General features: G+C 40.1%; 1 protein-coding gene across 2 annotated transcripts in view; it reads right to left on the bottom strand.

The window, feature by feature from the left end:
* The window catches only part of asap2a (ArfGAP with SH3 domain, ankyrin repeat and PH domain 2a), an 86,876-nt gene that overhangs the window by 49,660 nt on the left and 19,703 nt on the right, over positions 1 to 17,513 (bottom strand). For both annotated transcript variants that reach the window (XM_053509490.1, XM_053509489.1), the window contains exon 2: positions 5,407 to 5,479. In XM_053509490.1, coding sequence (XP_053365465.1) covers positions 5,407 to 5,479 — 73 coding nt within the window. The remainder of the gene's footprint in view (positions 1 to 5,406; positions 5,480 to 17,513) is intronic.

Raw genomic sequence — 17,513 nt, forward strand, 5'->3', positions numbered from 1 at the left:
AGTGTTTCCCACAGCGACGAATAACTCTGAAGACATCGTGTCACCATGGTAGCTTTGTATTCATCTGAGACAAGCTTTGCAATTTCACTTACAACACATACTTTTGAAACATAAAGAAGGCACAAACAACTTTGGTTTCATCAAAAATGCTGCATTTTAGAATCTGTGCAAATCACTCTGCTCTATTGGCCACAATTTGTTTAAATATTCCACCAAAAACCTTCAGGCAGAGTAACGATGTCTTGTTTTGTATGCAGTCTTGACAAGGTTTCCAACCACCACTTTCATGCAAATGTGGAATGTTTGCATATGGAAATCTAAACGGAAACGTTAGAGATTTACATCCTCTCAACAGCGAAACACTGCAAAGATGAAAGTAAAGAACAAGCAATGAACAGAACTGATTTACAAGGATGTGCATAGTACGTGAGAGCTTCAGGCTCCCAAGTGCCCCAAGATTCCTAAGATAGACTCCACGCCTCCACCGACCCCATACACAGGAAAAGTGGTATAGAAGATGTATGACACAAAGATATAACAAACTTTCCTCACTGGGGGTGGCAATTTTTTTAAAAATCAATAAAAGCTTAGATATTTTTCATTAAAACTGCCTTCAATTTACTGTCCATCAGTAAGAACGCATATGCATGAAAGCGTTCACCCTGGCGTCGCAGCTGTTCATCCGAGAACACAATGGTTTCCCTTTTCTCTTCTGCAAATTTTTTTTTATTCAATTCAAAAATATGGATGGAATCACATTATGTGCCGAACCGCTCTGAAGGAGAGGATCATTTAGATGGAGAATTGACAGTTCATATTCCTCTCATACATATGGAGTGTTTTTGTGCCGTGGATTTCATTTCTAATCCCAATGCAAATCCAAAGACCACTGAAGAAGAAACCAGGTTCAGTTTTTGTTACTTTAACATCTTTGTTGTGTTTAGCCTCAGTGCCTGGAATCTCTTTAAATGTCATTCTACTCTAAGTTACAGTTGAGACTCGGTGGGGGGCAATGAATGAATATAAGAGGCATTAAACCGTTGGGCACATCCTGCTCGTTCTTTATAAACCTACCCACTCCTGTGTTTTACAGTACATGTGAGGTGACTGCACCATTACTTTACTCAAACTGAAAGCTGGCTTCCATCACGGTTGAGGCATTTCAATTCTGTCCATCATTTATCTGTATATATCAAATCCACACAATCCTGTTTAAAAACCATCCATTATATAAAACCCAAAGTCACCAGTCTGTAAATCTTTCTCTAATCCAAGAATGCAATCCTGGAAAAGGCTGAAGGTTTTCTATACATAGGGTCATAAATAATTATGTAGAGTTATCTAAGGCCAATAGTAAACTACAGCACTTGGACACCAAGAGGCTCGTAAATCAGCATAAAAACAAAGAGCTAATAACTCATAAAAGCCCTGGCGCTATCTAATGGAGCGCACTGACTCAAGAACGTAAGTGTGGACTACAATAATTCATTATCTGTCAAAGCTGGTTCACAGGTCATTTCTTTGTTTTTGTTCATGTCAGGGATGGTGGTTTTACGTTACCTGTGGAGTGTAGAGTAGAGATTCCAGCTGTTTTTATGCAAACTTGCATTTGAATTTCTTCCACCGGAGCTCAGAATTAAAGTACAAATCGAAACTCTTGGTCTTCAGCCACTACTCATTCATAGTTATTCATGGAGCTCTCCTTTCATAACAGACTTCTATCACTCATCATGTAATCTACATTCACCATTTATTATCTCTTGTCGTCACAAAGGCATCAGCATCTAGCATGAATCTGTATCACATGTGTTGGAAATATAATGCGCACTTTCAAAACAACAAGAATGAGTGAACTAAGTGTTAAGGTGCTATCCGTGCACATTTGCACTCACCCACCAAATGCAGTGCATTTGCAAGCTTATCGGTGCATCAGAGCTTTTTGTCTCCCTGATTCATTTATCACTGATGAAGTATTCAACTGAGCTGCCTCCTAGTCCCACCTTCATACTGTATGATTGGCTCTTATTTCAGAGCCCTGGCAATCTAACCAATAATAGATAAAGCTATTCACACAGATCTCTTCTAGGGCGAGTTAACAATGACCTCCGGGGTTCATTATATACAGAATGCTAAGGCTTAACGACGGCACAATATTACCAGCTGTGTGAATGGGGCTAAATATTAGCATTAGAGATGGTTGGCGATTTTGTTTGGTGATGATAAAGGGATGGTGAAGGGCTACCTACTGTATGAGCAGTTTTAAATGGTCATCCAGATAGCTCTGTGGAGGCTTGCCCTCACAATTAGCAAACTTAAATGCAAACCAAAGCAGACCCGTGCAGCCAAAGCCAAGTGGATGATTATAGTGAATCGGTGTGTCAGACTTTGACTTCGATTGAATGCCTTTCTTATATAGAAATACACACACACAAAATAGGCTTTTATCAGTGATAGATTATTTTAAGTGATCTTATTTTTGTTTTCATCATTATGTCCAGAAAGCTATTCCATAAAATCTGTCATCTTGTTCAACCCAGATCGCTGGATTTAAGCCAAAATAGCTTTTAAGGACAGTGATTAGAAGCTTAATATTAAATTTAAAAATGATAATTTCGTCGTGTGTCCTAACATTTTCCAGTTGGGGCTACAGGAATATTAAAGATGTTAAACACATAAGGCTGCAAAGGCTGCGATGCATAAATAGATCAGTAAAATTCAAATGGAGGTGTGGGCTTGGTATCTTGGCTTTGAATTAATTTTAGCCCATGGCCTGTGCATTTGCCTAATCAAATGAGCTTTTTGTGCTGCTCTTCAGACTCCACAGAAGACAGAAGAGAGTAATGACATGAGAGCAGCTCTGGGAACCCCATTTGCAGCATAAATAAGGGCTTCACACACACACATGCACACACGCACACACACAGGGTGTGTCTTGACACAGCTGTCTTTCTCTATACAACACAACTGTGGTGCATGAACAGTGAATGCAGTGTTCCTGAAAAAAAAAAAAAAAAAAAAGCCCAGCTCAGCAGTGTAAGGCTCCGGCTCTGTGGATGTGTTTTGTAAACCGTACCCTGATGCAGTTCAAATAAAAGGAACCATTAGAGCTAGCAGCAGAAGGAAAGCCAGAAGAGCACACACAAACACACGCAAAGTACCACTACAAGAACTGACAATCTATACCACCAGACAGAGTTCACAAATCTCACAGTGGACATGACGGAACTAAATTCAGGCTTGAGTACTCAAACTTAATTAGGCACGTTTGAATGTATGTGTAAGCAGAAAACCAGTGTAAGAGACGACTGCTTGAGTGCTTCCCCTCAAACTCAGCTCTTGACCATCCAATCAGCATGTGTGTATATCTGATCTAGAGCAGCTTAAAGGGCTCCTCAAGGGCTCCGCAAGAATGTCCGAGTTTATGACTTAATCCATTATCTGTCAAAGCCAATTCAGGTCCTTTCCTTTGGCTGGAGTATTATGGAGTCCACAGTAGGGTTTCAGTCACCTGTTTAATGGCACAATGAGAAATAAAAAAATATATATTTCCCGACTTACGAACATTCAAGTTACTATTTTCCACAGACACGAAAGGACCGCAAATCTATGAACATTCGTTGGCGCAGCCCAGCCTTGTAAGAGTACAGAGGTGGAAAGTAACGAATTACATTACCTCGCGTTTTTTTGTGTACTTCTACTTTTTAAAATGTAGTTTTACTTACTGTAAGTATGTTTTGTTTAAAGTATTGTATTTTACTACATTTTAAACCATATTCGTTTCTGAGTAAAAAATAAATGAATGAAAATAAAAAATAATAAAAATAATGCAACAATGAAGGGAGAAAAAAAATGCAACCTGCAATCAAATTCAAATCAAATTCTTAAGAAGCAAACCCTTGGCCATATTTAAGAGACCACTTTGATTTCAAACACAAGAAAGGCAACAGTACCAAACCTGCTTTTTTCCCCACTCACTTACGAACAAAATCCGACTTACGAACGTGCCCCCAGAACGGAACTCGTTCATAAGTCAGGGACTTACTGTACTTAATCCTGATGGAACATTCCATAGGATATATTCCACCTTAGAATTTCAGCTCTGATGACTTTCAGGTTCTGCAGTTGAACCATAAATAGTGTTAAATTAAAAGCTAGTGCACTATGTAGGGTGTACATTCCCTTGTCTCACACACTAAGAAGTGCCTTTGATCAGGTGTTAAGAGAGCGATTTAGAATTCAGTCTTGTGTTAGCATCCAGTTAGCTTTGTACACGTAAATAAAAGAACACGGATGGTTACAGATAACATTACCAGAAGTGTTTTTTTGCTGAAAAAGACTTCTGTGCCTGGTTTTTAAGTGTGGTGTTTGGCAGGCTGATGCTCTCTCCTCAGTAGGGTGGACCATACAGACCTACTTTCCCCCATGCTGCGACTGGCAATTAGCGTAATTAGCGGTTATTAGTATACCTGTGATGCGGAGTGATGCATATAATTAAATACCTCAGTGCTGTTACTGTCTATTATCACCACTCGTGGAATGGCTCTCGTCCAATCAGATTACTCGGTCGGAACTGTTGTATAATCTGCGTTAATGTAGCAGCTGCCAAGTCAAATTCCTTGCGAGTGAAATGTGACTTGGCTCATACAGAGTCACGTAAATGGGAAAAGACACATCTGAAAAGAACGTGGCTAATTAAGAGTTTAGGTTTTGCTGTGAGCTGGGAAGCATTATAAGAGGAGTTGGACAGAGAGAGAGAGAGAGAGAGAGAGAGAGAGCGCTAAGAAACCAGTAACATGCATGTGTTTCATGTAAAAAAGAAAGGCTCACTGAGGAGAACTGAAAATCAGCTCTCAACACACAGACACTAATAAGCAGCATATGAAAAATGTAGCTCCATAAATAGAAAACTTTACTCATAACACTCAGGAAATGTTAAGTAGGAACAATTACTTTTACGTTACTAGTCATTGCCGTGAGTCAATACCCATCACACGGCATTTCCGTTACCTCTTTGCATCCACAATGCCATGACTGTAGCTGTTACAACTCAGGTTATATTTATTGTGTTCGAGGTCTACATGCAGGTTTTTACCAACGTGTGGTTTATTGCCATTGTGACTTTGGTTCATCTGTTTATATGATCATATGATTTTATATTTGTCTAATTCTTATCTATATCTATACAATATAATATACTGTATTAAAGAATGTTCCTGCAGTCGACTGTAAACATTTATACAGCTATATTGGCAGTAAAATTCCCATTACACACTTCCTCTCCAAACAAGCTATTCCTCACACTGCAACTGGAAACAGACACGGCTCCGCACTTCTCTGACGTGCAAGTTGAAAGCATAGGAGAGAGAGAGAGAGAGGTGTTAATGGAAAAGAAGAGCAATCACTCACCTAGTCCTGAAGTGTAAATAGCCTTTACTGACTTCTTCATTTTGTACAGCACACTGCGATCCACATCCAGAGCCTACAGAAAGAGAAAGGAACACATTTTATTTAGACAGACTGTAACAGTAGTCATGACGCCATAAGACCTCTGGGGATGTGCTGGGGAAGTATCTGAAACCACAGAGAGTTGGTATCTGCAGATCCTGGGGTTACAGGGTCTCCATAGATCAAAATTTTTGTAAAAAGATTTCCAAACGCGGTCGGATTAAGAGTGACAAATTTGGATGATGCATCGACAACCTTGAACTCTTTGTCTGTTAAGCCCCATACCATCTGGCTGGGATGCACTAGGCATTCTGATTTCTATCCATCATCGCCAGCATTGCCTTATTTTCAACTATTTATGCTGCATTGACTTTTCTTGGGATTGGCCTGGACAGGCTAGCCTTTGGTCCCCACTGGGAGCCTTGGGTGCCAATAATCCTGTCACCAGTTTACTGTTCAGTCACTTTGCTCTGTGGTAAAAGTTACTACATGAATTGAACTGATCGATAAAGATCCTTAGTATTTCCATGTTGAGTAATGAAGATAAATTAATGTTATGACTGACTGATGTATCCATGTTAAACATCAAAAACGCCATTTCAGATTCAGTCCCTAATTTGCTGTTACAATAACCTTCTATAATAATTTTCTGACATGGCTTTTCAGCAGATTTTGAAACATGACTACGGGGGTTTTGCTTAATCCGCCATTAGTGAGGTCAAGTGCTGATGTCGAGGCCTGGGGCTCAGTCAGCATTCCCATCTATTTCAAAGATGTTCAGTGGGGTGGTTGGCCAATGAATGGCAGAGAAACATGTGTGGATGTCATCACGGATTAAAGGGCATTGATGTACAGCCCACTTGAGTTCTTTGTGGAACTTCTATTAGTCCTTTCATTTCAGTAAAGGAAAATGTTTATGCTACAGACGTTCTAGCCAATTGTGGGCTTCTGACTGCGTCAACAGCTTGAAGAAGGCCCACATACAGGTGGTGTAATGCTCACTTTAAAAGTAACCCATCTATAATGCATTAGTACGCATACACACACAATGAGCAATTGGGGAAAAACAAATAACCAAATCCGTATGTCTTTGGACTGCAGGAGGAAGCCGTAGTACCCGGAGGAAACCCAGCAAGCATTGGGAGAACACCCAGACCCGAGGCACGAATCAAACCTGGACCCTGGAGGTGCGAGGCCACAGTTCCAACTACTACTGTATATCACCATGCCACCTTATTTACAGTACATGACCTGTTTAATCTGAGTCTATCAGAAAAAAGGGGGGGGGGGATATGTTAGGAAATTTTGAGTTTCACGATACCCAAACACCTCATTGTAGTGAGACCCGGCCTTGGGACCAGCACTGCATCCAGTGGCTGGGATTTGAGCACTGGCTGGGAATCGAACCCGGGCCTTACGCATGGTTAATAGCTGATCATTAAATTCACACGAAGCTAATGTGTAAAAATGTATGAATGGTTTAAGTGAGTCATGACTGCATGTGCTGTCTGGCTCTGAACCCAACAGTGATTCATTATTTAATTAATTTACTCCCATCAGAACAAAAACATTAACACGAGTGATAATTCCACCAGCCACTAAAATAACACTTTCCTTTTAACACACTGCAATCTTAGCCATTATTTCAGCTCGGGATTTCGCATGTCGCAGCACAAACGCGCCGATAAATCATAAATTCAAAATGCATACGCCCTGTCATTCACAAACATTCGCTAGGAAAACTAATGCAGCACGAGTGTGTGTGTGCGCATTCCCAGTGTCTTCAGTTACTTCATTATTCAAAAGCCTAAAAATATGCTGAAACAATCTCCACTCTGCAGGGAAAGAAAGAAGGCAGGCAGGAGGATGAACTCTGTCTAACCAAAAAATGCCAAGGGCACTGCAGTGAGCGCCTGCACTCACACACCTCCAATGTCTTTCATTCAAAATATGAACAATCACATTAAGATATTGCAGCATCCATAACAGAATTAGCTGCTCCTTTTGTTTCGTCCTGCACACATGGTAAAACACAAGAAACAAAAAGTGACAAAAAAGGATTTAATACATAAATATAACCTCCCATCTGGTCTTTAATCTTGGGAGCTCACGCTAGAGCTCAGACGCCACCGTTTTGACCGACGGCTCCAAACCACCACTCGATCCCATACTAAGCCGTGCTTTAAATCCCTCAGAGACCCAGACTCTGCCACACACACGCTTCTAGTCCTCCAGTCCTCCTGCTCTTCATAATATTTCCTCCCAAAACATTTGATTTGCACTTTGTTTTAAATAGCACCGTGTTTCAGGAGAGTATGCAAGAATGGACAATGGTCTCCTTCACATTCATGAGCTGTGAGAGGCCTAGCGCAGCACAAAGACAGCTTTCTGACCAATAAATAACAGTCTTGAGATGAGAGAAAAGATATCACGTATAGAAATTCCACGCGAATCGAGACCGGGATCCGAGCATTTTAGAAAAAAAAGGGTGGCCGCTCAGAGGAAACTGTGGGGGATTAAGATATGCAGGCTTGCATTTCAAGAAGCCAGCCTTATGCAGCCACTGAGATGTCTGGCCTCAAGTAAACAGTGTTCATAACAAGTGCAGCCAAGTGGTGAGGGGAAAGGGGCGGGGCGTGACCTGAACTTGAACCCGCATGAAAGGGAGACTGTATGTTCTACTAGGGCTTAACAGAGCACAGATAAAGCATCATAATATTGTATTCCTGACCATCCACCTCTACACACTCACCACTGTCTCTACCCTGCACCATATTCTTTCTCAAACTATTTTCTGCATTTTATTTTGTTTACTTCGTTTTTTATTTTGAGGCTGGTAACTCTAAATGAACTTCTCCTCTGCGGCAGAGGTAAGTTTTGGCCTTGTTTTTCTGGGACGGTCTTCATGAGATCCAGTTTCATCATGGTGCTTGATGGGTTTTGCAAATGCACTTGACAACACTGTTGTCTAAAAACAACAACTGACTGTAAAGGGAGGGTCCAGACGGTACTGTAAGAATGACACAAATTGTCAGTGTCCTCGACTAGTGATCCACAGTCCAGACGCAGACCCAGCAATATATACACTGCCTGGCCAAAAAAAGTGTAAAAAGTCACCATTTCAGAAGGGGTCAAATTATTGGGCTGATTTAAGCAAAGAAAACAACTAACATAACACTTGTTATTGAGATTAATAGGGTTAAATTTTGCTAGGAAGCATAAAAATTTGAGTTTGAGCAATTGAAAAAGTCATTTGTTCTGATGAGTTTAGGTTGACCCCAGTCCAGGGTGCATCAGGGTAACTGAATGAACACATGAACTGTCCACCACACGGCGCGCTATAACCAAAGCTAAAGATGATTGAATGGAATCGTAAAGTCTCACCTAAGTTTTTACCCAGGTATTTTATTAGACTGAACAAAGTGCATGGGGGAAAAATAGTAGAAGAGATCAGTGTGTAAAAAACAGGATTAGTTCAGTCACTTTACACATGAACTAGCATGGCTAAGGGATATTCTCTCTCTCTCTCTCTCTGTTGCAGCCAATCACATGCATTTATGTGAATTATTTAACATAAGTTAAAGCTGAGTCTAACTTTGCTCTGAAAGTGGAGGGATTCCACAGACTTGTGTAGGTTTTCATTTTATTTATTCACTGAACGGACGAGTGTGTCAATTTTCATCACGTCAAATTTTGAATAAACGTGCATCCTCTGTACATGACTCAAAAATGGCAGCATTAAAGCACCATTATAAACTAAAACAGCTCCAAATGATCTTGATTACAGTCATAAACTAATCATTAATGGTTAATCATTAATTAATCAGTCTTGTCAGTTGTTTATCCAGACCCTAGTAAACAAGAAAACCAATATAACTGGACCTTTAAAAATGTTCATTGAATAACCCTGATCAAAAGCCAAAAGCTTTCCAAAAAGTAATGAGAAAAAAACCCTCTCGGGGAAAAAAAAAAAAAGAAAGCAGCTAATTAAAGCCGTTGCAGATTTATACACAAAACTGTACTCTCTCTCTCTAAACACCGACACAAGATAAACGATTACGGTTCTGCTGACAGGACCATCTATCACCCGACTCTCTCACTTCCACGCTCCAGGGCTTTACTGCTCCGAAAGCTTAGAACATCTTTATAATCACATCTAATGTAAGTGCTGGAGGAGTGCTATAACAGTCCGATTATCAGAGCAATCTCTGCGTAAACTGAAACAAGATCCAGCAGCTCCTATTCGGCTTCACCTCAAACCCAGAGGCTTGAATGCTCTGGTCGTTTAGACACTTCGAGTGCTATCTGATCCCCTCTTTACTCTCGGCTCATTTAGGCACTCAGCACTGGACATACTTGAAAGCTTTAGTAAGACATCTGTGAGATGACTGATGGCGAACATCTTGACGCTTAACATGCGGAAAGCAGTTTTATCCCATTCGGGTGGAGATTCTGTTCAAACGGATTCTGTTAAAGTTTGACACTAGACTTAGTTTTTGCATTCAATACTTTGCATGCAAAATATTTCAATGTATATTTATGATTATGGAGAAAGGGTTCTCTAATGCCATTTCTTATTTCTTACTTCCCACATGAAAAAGCTTATCCTTTATTAGCAGGGGTAGAGACAGACCTACAAGATATAATATATTCACCAACTTGTACTACTGTATAGTAGCTCTTCTTTTGGATCGGGCTATGTGAGCCAGCCTTCGCTTTCCAGATGCATTATTGAGCCTCGGCCAGTCATGGCCCAGTTGTCCTGTTGACCCTGTTCACCGGTTTTCCTACCTTGGAGCATTTTAAGTATGTCCTGACCACTGCAGATTGGGAACATCCCACAAGACCTGAAGTTTACCCATCATAATTAGGTCCAAATTTGATCAACGTAGATCAAATCCTTATGCTTGCCCTTTTTTTTTTTGCTTTCAACACATCAACTTTAGGAGCAAAATGTTCACTTGTTGCCTATTATATCCCATGACTTCCAGGTGCCATTGTAATGAGATATTCTAACTGTATCTACTGTAACAAAAGCCAAATTGTGATGGCTGATATGATGCACATGTGGAGTAAAGACTCGCCAGTGTATTGACGAAATGTTGGTCGCATATACATTGCCCAGACAAAAAAAAATTGCACAATATATTATTTTGCATTATTTTAATAAGCTTATGCAATGTAACAACATTCATTCCAGAATCTTTTTTCACATAAAGGTCTTGCACTTTATGTTGTCTTATGTCTTATACAGTTTTTTTTATAATTTATAGGGTAAATTTGGTTTGTCTTGGTTTGTTTAAAGTCTGGACACTGTAGTGACCAATCCATATGTGAAAAATTCTCTCTCACCCTCCCTGAACGACTCTCAGATTCTAGCATCGTCATCTTGGAATATGCCTGTGCCATCAGGGAAAAAACGGATTCTGTACATTCAGGTATTCAGCTGACTTAAATTTTTGGACACATAAGATTGCGGAGTCTAGAACTGACCACCTAAAGTAAACCCAGATCATAACACTGGTCTCTTAGGCTTGTATGGTGGGCACTATAATGGATGCATCACTTTCTCTCCTTTCTTCTTACCCTGCTGTGCCGGTCACTCTGTAAGAGGGTAGGTCTGGACTCATCAGACCACATAACCTTTTTCCATCTTTATTTTTTAATGCATTATTATAGTCCATTCCTTATGCTTCCTTTTAAAGCCTGTTTCAGATTAGCCTCATTGATATGTGGTTTTCTTAAGACTACACAGCTGTTTAGTCCCAATCCCTCATGTTCTCTTCACTTTGTGGGAGTGGAAATGCACTTACATTTACGATTAAACATAGCCATCAGTTCTTCTATTTTTGTTTGTTTTTTACGATTTCACTAAACCTTTAAGTGATTTCCCATCATGCTCATTGGGGATGTTTTTCTGACCCCATTACTTCCTTTAGGATGATGGTTCACCACTATCCTGTCAAAAACTATTTAGACAAGAAAATTGCATCATGCCTACGATAGTATTTTCAGCATCACCGCATCTACATTAGCGTTTCTCAACATTCCACCATGGAGTGGGAGGGCAGAGCTTCACATCAACTAAAGTGATGTTATGACAACATGCTTTTTTCAAAGTGGCAATGCTTCATTCTTGTCCCTCATCACGTTTCAATTGACCCTGGAGAACTTCATGGGATAATCGAGGTTCCTGCTTAAAAGGCTGGACTGGACTGGGTGTTCATTTAAACATAAAGCATGGGTATAGGTTACATCTGTCACTTTATGGGGGACGCTGCTGGTTCTACTTAGCTTGTAAAACTCTACTCAAAAGAAACCAGAGACGCTTTACTGCACGGTCTTAATGTTGTGAACACAGTAGTGAGCTAGAAAACATCTAAAAACCCTTCCTGTCTCTGTGGCATGTTATTTTTGTCATTGTGAAATGTACCAGAAGCCTACCAGAGACATCATTTGGTTTAGTTTTGGTTCTTTTATTTGCTGCATTTATTCGTTTTCCATTAATCATGCTCTTATACGTTGGACACAAGGGTTTTGTTGTTGTATTTCAGAAGCCAAAGTGGTTTTCTGCTGGTCATGGCAATTAAAAGAAAACGTATTTTACATTCTACCAGGATGAACATGCCAAGTTGAGAATGATGCAAACAATAGTAAGCACTGTGCCTACATGTTTACAATACCACGAACATAAAAGTTTGGACACCCCATTTAATTTCATGAACTTTCCTGATTTTTATTCCTTTCAACAATGCTGAAGGATTCCAAAATGTGCAATAATAACCTTTGAACAGTTAATATTGAATTGTTGATTTTTAAAGCTGGTTTTTAAGGTAAGCTTTGGTCTTGATTTCCTGGGAAGGTCTTCTGGTCAGCCAGTTTTAACATGGTGCTTTTTTGGTGGTTTTGCAAATGCACTTGACGGTACTGTTCTTGAAAGAACGATCCGAGACAGGTGACCTTCGTTTCTTAAAATGTTGTTGTTTACCTAATACTATGTGTTATTTCATAGTTTTGAAAAAATCGAGTATTGCTATAGAATGTAGAAACTTTTGACTGGTACTGTACATTTCATTGATCTCAATTAAGGATGAAATTAAGATGTGTACGATGATATTCATCCACAGGAGATGAGGAGGAAAATAAACGTGGCAGTTTAACACAGTGGATATTTGTTATCATTTCACACTAGGAAGTATCATCAATCAAGCCCTGTATAGGGAACCAGTCAAGCTAAAAACATGGTGTCACTTTTCATAAATATTGGAAGTGCAATAAAAATTTAAACGGATTAGAAAAATCAGCTCTTTTGCCAATCATATATTTTACAAGTTATGAGTTTAACTTTAACTTTATAAGCTTAACAAAGTCACAGCTTATGCAAAAGAAAAATATGCACACCTTTTATTATTTCCACTCTGGATTTTATAGTCGCATTGCCGTTAATTGGTACAAAAAGAGGCGATTTTGGTGAGAGCGCGGCTCAAGAAAAGAAAAAAAATAATAAAGGTTGGCGTCTGATTACGTCAGACGCCATCTGTGCCGAAAGAGGAAAGCACCGTGCGGACTGCCAGACCTTCAACCTGGGATCAGTGTCACTGTAAAGACACGTACAAGCCAAACATTCAAACATTCACAACGTTGATATTTTCATTTTTTTAATACACCAGCTGCAGTTTTTTGTTCTGTAAGACTTCATACAATAAGGCAAATTACTTCTACATAGATCCTCCTACACACACTAACACACATCCTGTTCTACATCTGCCAGCATCCTGCTTCCACCATAGATCGCCAACCCCAGTAAAATGACCCGACCACAACTGGCCATGAACTTCAGAACATCTGACTAAAAGCAGGTCACGCTATCTATCTGTCTGTCTATCTAGTGTCCACACCCTGTGCTGGACGATTTATATTATAGTATATTATCAATCTCGTCTTAAAATCCCCTGGCAAAGCTGCACCACAGTCGCTCCACTAATACCCCCCTGCCCCCACCCCCTTGGCTAAAGATTCCAGCGGCTTTTGCACATAGTGGGGTCAGTGATGTCCCGGCTTCCATTGTTCCCAGTTCCACAGCTATTTGATGACGGCACGTCTAGCGTAGGCCAACCCCATCCCCCCTCCACCCACTTACATTAGGCAAAGAAAACAAAGCAGTTGTGCTAGCCTGGCATATTTCAGATACTTTTCCTTCCCCCTCAAGCTGCAGTGGATCCCGCTTGGAGCACCACTACCACAATCACTCGGAGAGTATGGTCCTTGTTTCTATTTTGGTGTGAAGTGGTTGCTGGTTTGATGCTTAATAAAATAGTCTGAGAAGCATCATAAATGACTGTCTCAAGGCCAGAAGTGGTGATGAATTTTTAAAAGAATAAAAGATAAAGTATTAATAGAAGCAACTAACAGATATAAAGATGTTTTTTAAATGCTGTCTATTCAAATAGAGTTGTTATGATAGCACTCCTGATGGTTAGACACAGCATATGACTGGACTATCATCTCACCAGATTTTTGTCTTTTACTCCAGTGGTTTTTGGAAAAGAAATTTTGGACTCTGCGGCATTCGGGTCTCATATATTGTTTAATGTTTTCACATGAGACCCAGGACCATTCATTTTCGAGAACACTTGACCCCAAAGTCTGGTTCATTTTGGTCAGTGTGAACACAAACGTCCCTGGGTTCCATACTCGGGCGTGGATCAAACACGATACAGAAGCCAGTTGGACCTGAGAATGGAAGTTGATTGCTGTTTAGACGCGATGTCATCATTGCTGTCGGTATCCTCTGAAATCCTCTGACGTACACATCCATAGCCGAAAAAAATGGCGAGACCGTTCCTCTTCACATTTCTTCCAAAATAGTAGTATTTTGCATAGTGTGAAGATTGACGTCTTGTTCTCTTCTTCTCTTTGTGTTTAATGTTGGCTCGCAAGACAACTAGGGGCATACTGCCATCTGTTGTATGGTATGTTGAAAATACGCTAGTGTACCCAAGTACAGATAATAATAATAATAATAATAATAATGTGAACACAGGCCAGAGAGTCACTGGGGAGGGAGATGCAGTAGATTCTATTATACCTAGTGTAAAAGCCCTCTAAGTGAATTAGTATACAAGTAATAATACTAATATAAAAAAAAGTAATAACTAGTGTAAACAAAAGACCTTGACATCCCTGAACGTAAATAAATGATCCAACTAATAAAATTTAAAATCTGTAAAATCTTTATGCTGCCGAGCTAGTTTGAATCCCCCCCCCCTCCCCCTCACTTTGTCCTTGTCATCGGTCATAATGACGATGTGATAAATACTGATAACGGGCCTCATTTGTCAAGCAAGATATGACATCCTTTATTAGGAAATCTTTCTAACAAGAAATTTCCTTATTCAACTGTTTAAGATGTTCCCAAATGACTTTAAATCGTATAATTATGTGACATGTTACTACACTTTTATATACAGACTACGCTCTCAAGTAGAAATAATTTAGGGTTTTCGGTTAAACACTAATTTAGTAAAACTCTTAGTTTGGAAATTCAGTTGTTTTACATTAATTGGATCAACAAAAAAATATTAAATCCACAAAAATGAAACTTAAAGAACGCAACCCAACTTAAATGCATAAATTAAGTCAAACAAGACTACATTCTTATTACATCCTATTGTAATGCTGTGACTGAAAAGTGGCCAATCTTGTATGCCACGAGCTGCAAGGTACCGTTTACTTCCCCTGGGGTACTGAATAACAGTATCAGCTTCCTAACACACACACACACACACCCCTGCTTTTCCAACACTGCATTGGCAACGACAAGCTGCTCAATTGGCTGATCGCCACTGAGACACTTTGCTGTAAATATATATATTTATTTTATTTTAACGGGGTAGATTTACACACTACTGTGTATCTACAATCAATGTATATTAGTGAAAGTAAGAGCAGGTTTACATGTACAATGTGATGAGAACTCACAGGATTGAGACTAAACAACTGTGAGGCCATAAAACAACTACTTATTAGTGAGACGAACAAAAGATGTTAATTTGCTAGAGAGCATTAAGATTTGACTGTCTTTGTCTTCCCTGTATATACGAGCATACATTGTATGTTATAATAAAAGCTAAAGCCAGTCGAACATCAAACAAAATCTTAGAGTGTGTGTTCGGTACATGACGTTCTGTTCGTGGCACGTTGTGATCCAAGTAAATACTATGGACGAGAATCACCAGGGACCCGCCAATACAATATTATCACGATACAGTTCGTATTGCGATTCTGCATTTTTTTTTTTAACATTTCATATTGTGTTACAGTTCTAATCAAATTTAGCAAATATTTTGCTCCTACCACACAAGATGCTGTGCTGCCTGCAAAAATTAATACTTAAGAGCGCTCCACCTATAGGATTATAGAGGAACTACAAAATATTACCACAAAGTTTTTTTAATGTAGAGTCAGAGTGGCGGTACATAAATTGCCGCACAAAAGAATCGTTCATACATCACTGAATCGATTTTCCTAGTACTGTCTCGCTTTAACTACTTTTTTAGGGGTTAATTTAAACTTCTGTTTAACACGATTTTCAAAACATTCCAATAAAGATGTGATCAAATATATGCAGATTTTAATTTTTATTTAAAACATCCATGAATGCCTCCGAGTGGCGCAGTGGTAAAGCGCTCGCCCTATCATCCGGAGATCGCTGGTTCGAACCCCGGGTGATGCTGTTTTCCTCTCACAGCCGGAGGTACAGAGAGGGCTGATTGGCCGAGCTCTCTCAGGGGGGAGGGATGAGAGGTGCTTCCCACATTAATCACGGCTCTACAGCCAATCAGGGGCGTCTGTGAGCTCGCGCACGCGGAAGGAGCGGCAAGCGCTTTCCTCCGAGTGTGTTACTCCGCCCCTAACGGTTTTAACACGCGAGCAGTTCGAAAAGATGCGGTCGGCTCGCGTCACGTGGTTCGGAGGAAACACGGGATAGCTTTCGCCCTCCCGACTGAGTGGTAGTAGTAGCCTTAATGTGGGCGCCCCCTAGTGACGGGGAGGAATTGGCTACACAACTAGATTGGGGAGAAAATCGGGGAAAAAGAATTGGACAGGACTAAATAAAAATACATTTAAAAAAAACATCCATGAATGCTGTAAAACCTAAAACCTTTAACAATTTGCATTGCACTGTGCATGCTCCTGTTAGGCAAATCTACTGATGATGACATCATAAACACAACATTCCGAGGTTACATAAAATGTAAGCATGCTTTAAGTATGTTATAGTACTACATGATTAAATTAAGCCATATATGCCACATCCTGATGAGGATCTTTTTAAAAGCTTTACTGAGGTTTGGTAGAAATGATGCTAATAAAAACAGCATTGATGATACTGCTGGTAATTCTTTGTGTAAGTGCCCAGTATATTCAGACTCTTCTGTGTAAAAGAGGTACTTTTCCAAACTGCCTTGGCCCACTTGTCTAAACTGCCTTCTGAAGTCTGTCGGTTCTGAAACCAGCCTTTATGTCCCGGCCATTACACCTCGACCTCACCTACACAACTCCTTTCATCCTCTCTTTTTCCCGTCTTTGGCACACAGACCAAACATGGTGTAGAACAGCAGCCAGTGAACCCGGTCTAGACCGTGAACTTCACTGTTAGGAGAGCGAGTGCGAGCGAAGATTCAGTCAGGCACCAGATGTTTCTGTTAAGCTAATAAAAGCCCCTACAGAGTGCAACAGTCATAATGTATTGCAGTTGGCTTTTCATGTGATATCTGACACTAATGTGGAGTCTTGGAGTCGTACATGAAGAGTGGCAAGCTCTGGAATAAATAGGAAGACAAAAGGTGGACGGCAGGACGGCTAAGCGTGTCCAAGCCCAGGAGCATCAGCAGCTCACTCCAGCCAGGATCCACTCAGACAGAGATGAACTCCGAGTCGATTTTACAACAGGGGAGCGTTACTGTGGGTGGTCTAGACGGCACTAAACTGAACAGAAGAGCTGATAAAAGGCATACTGGGATCCTTAAGCTTAATTAGTTTGGTTAAGAAAAAAAAACAAAAAA

Source organism: Clarias gariepinus, chromosome 13, assembly GCF_024256425.1.
Source record: "Clarias gariepinus isolate MV-2021 ecotype Netherlands chromosome 13, CGAR_prim_01v2, whole genome shotgun sequence".
Classification (NCBI taxonomy): Eukaryota; Metazoa; Chordata; class Actinopteri; order Siluriformes; family Clariidae; genus Clarias; species Clarias gariepinus.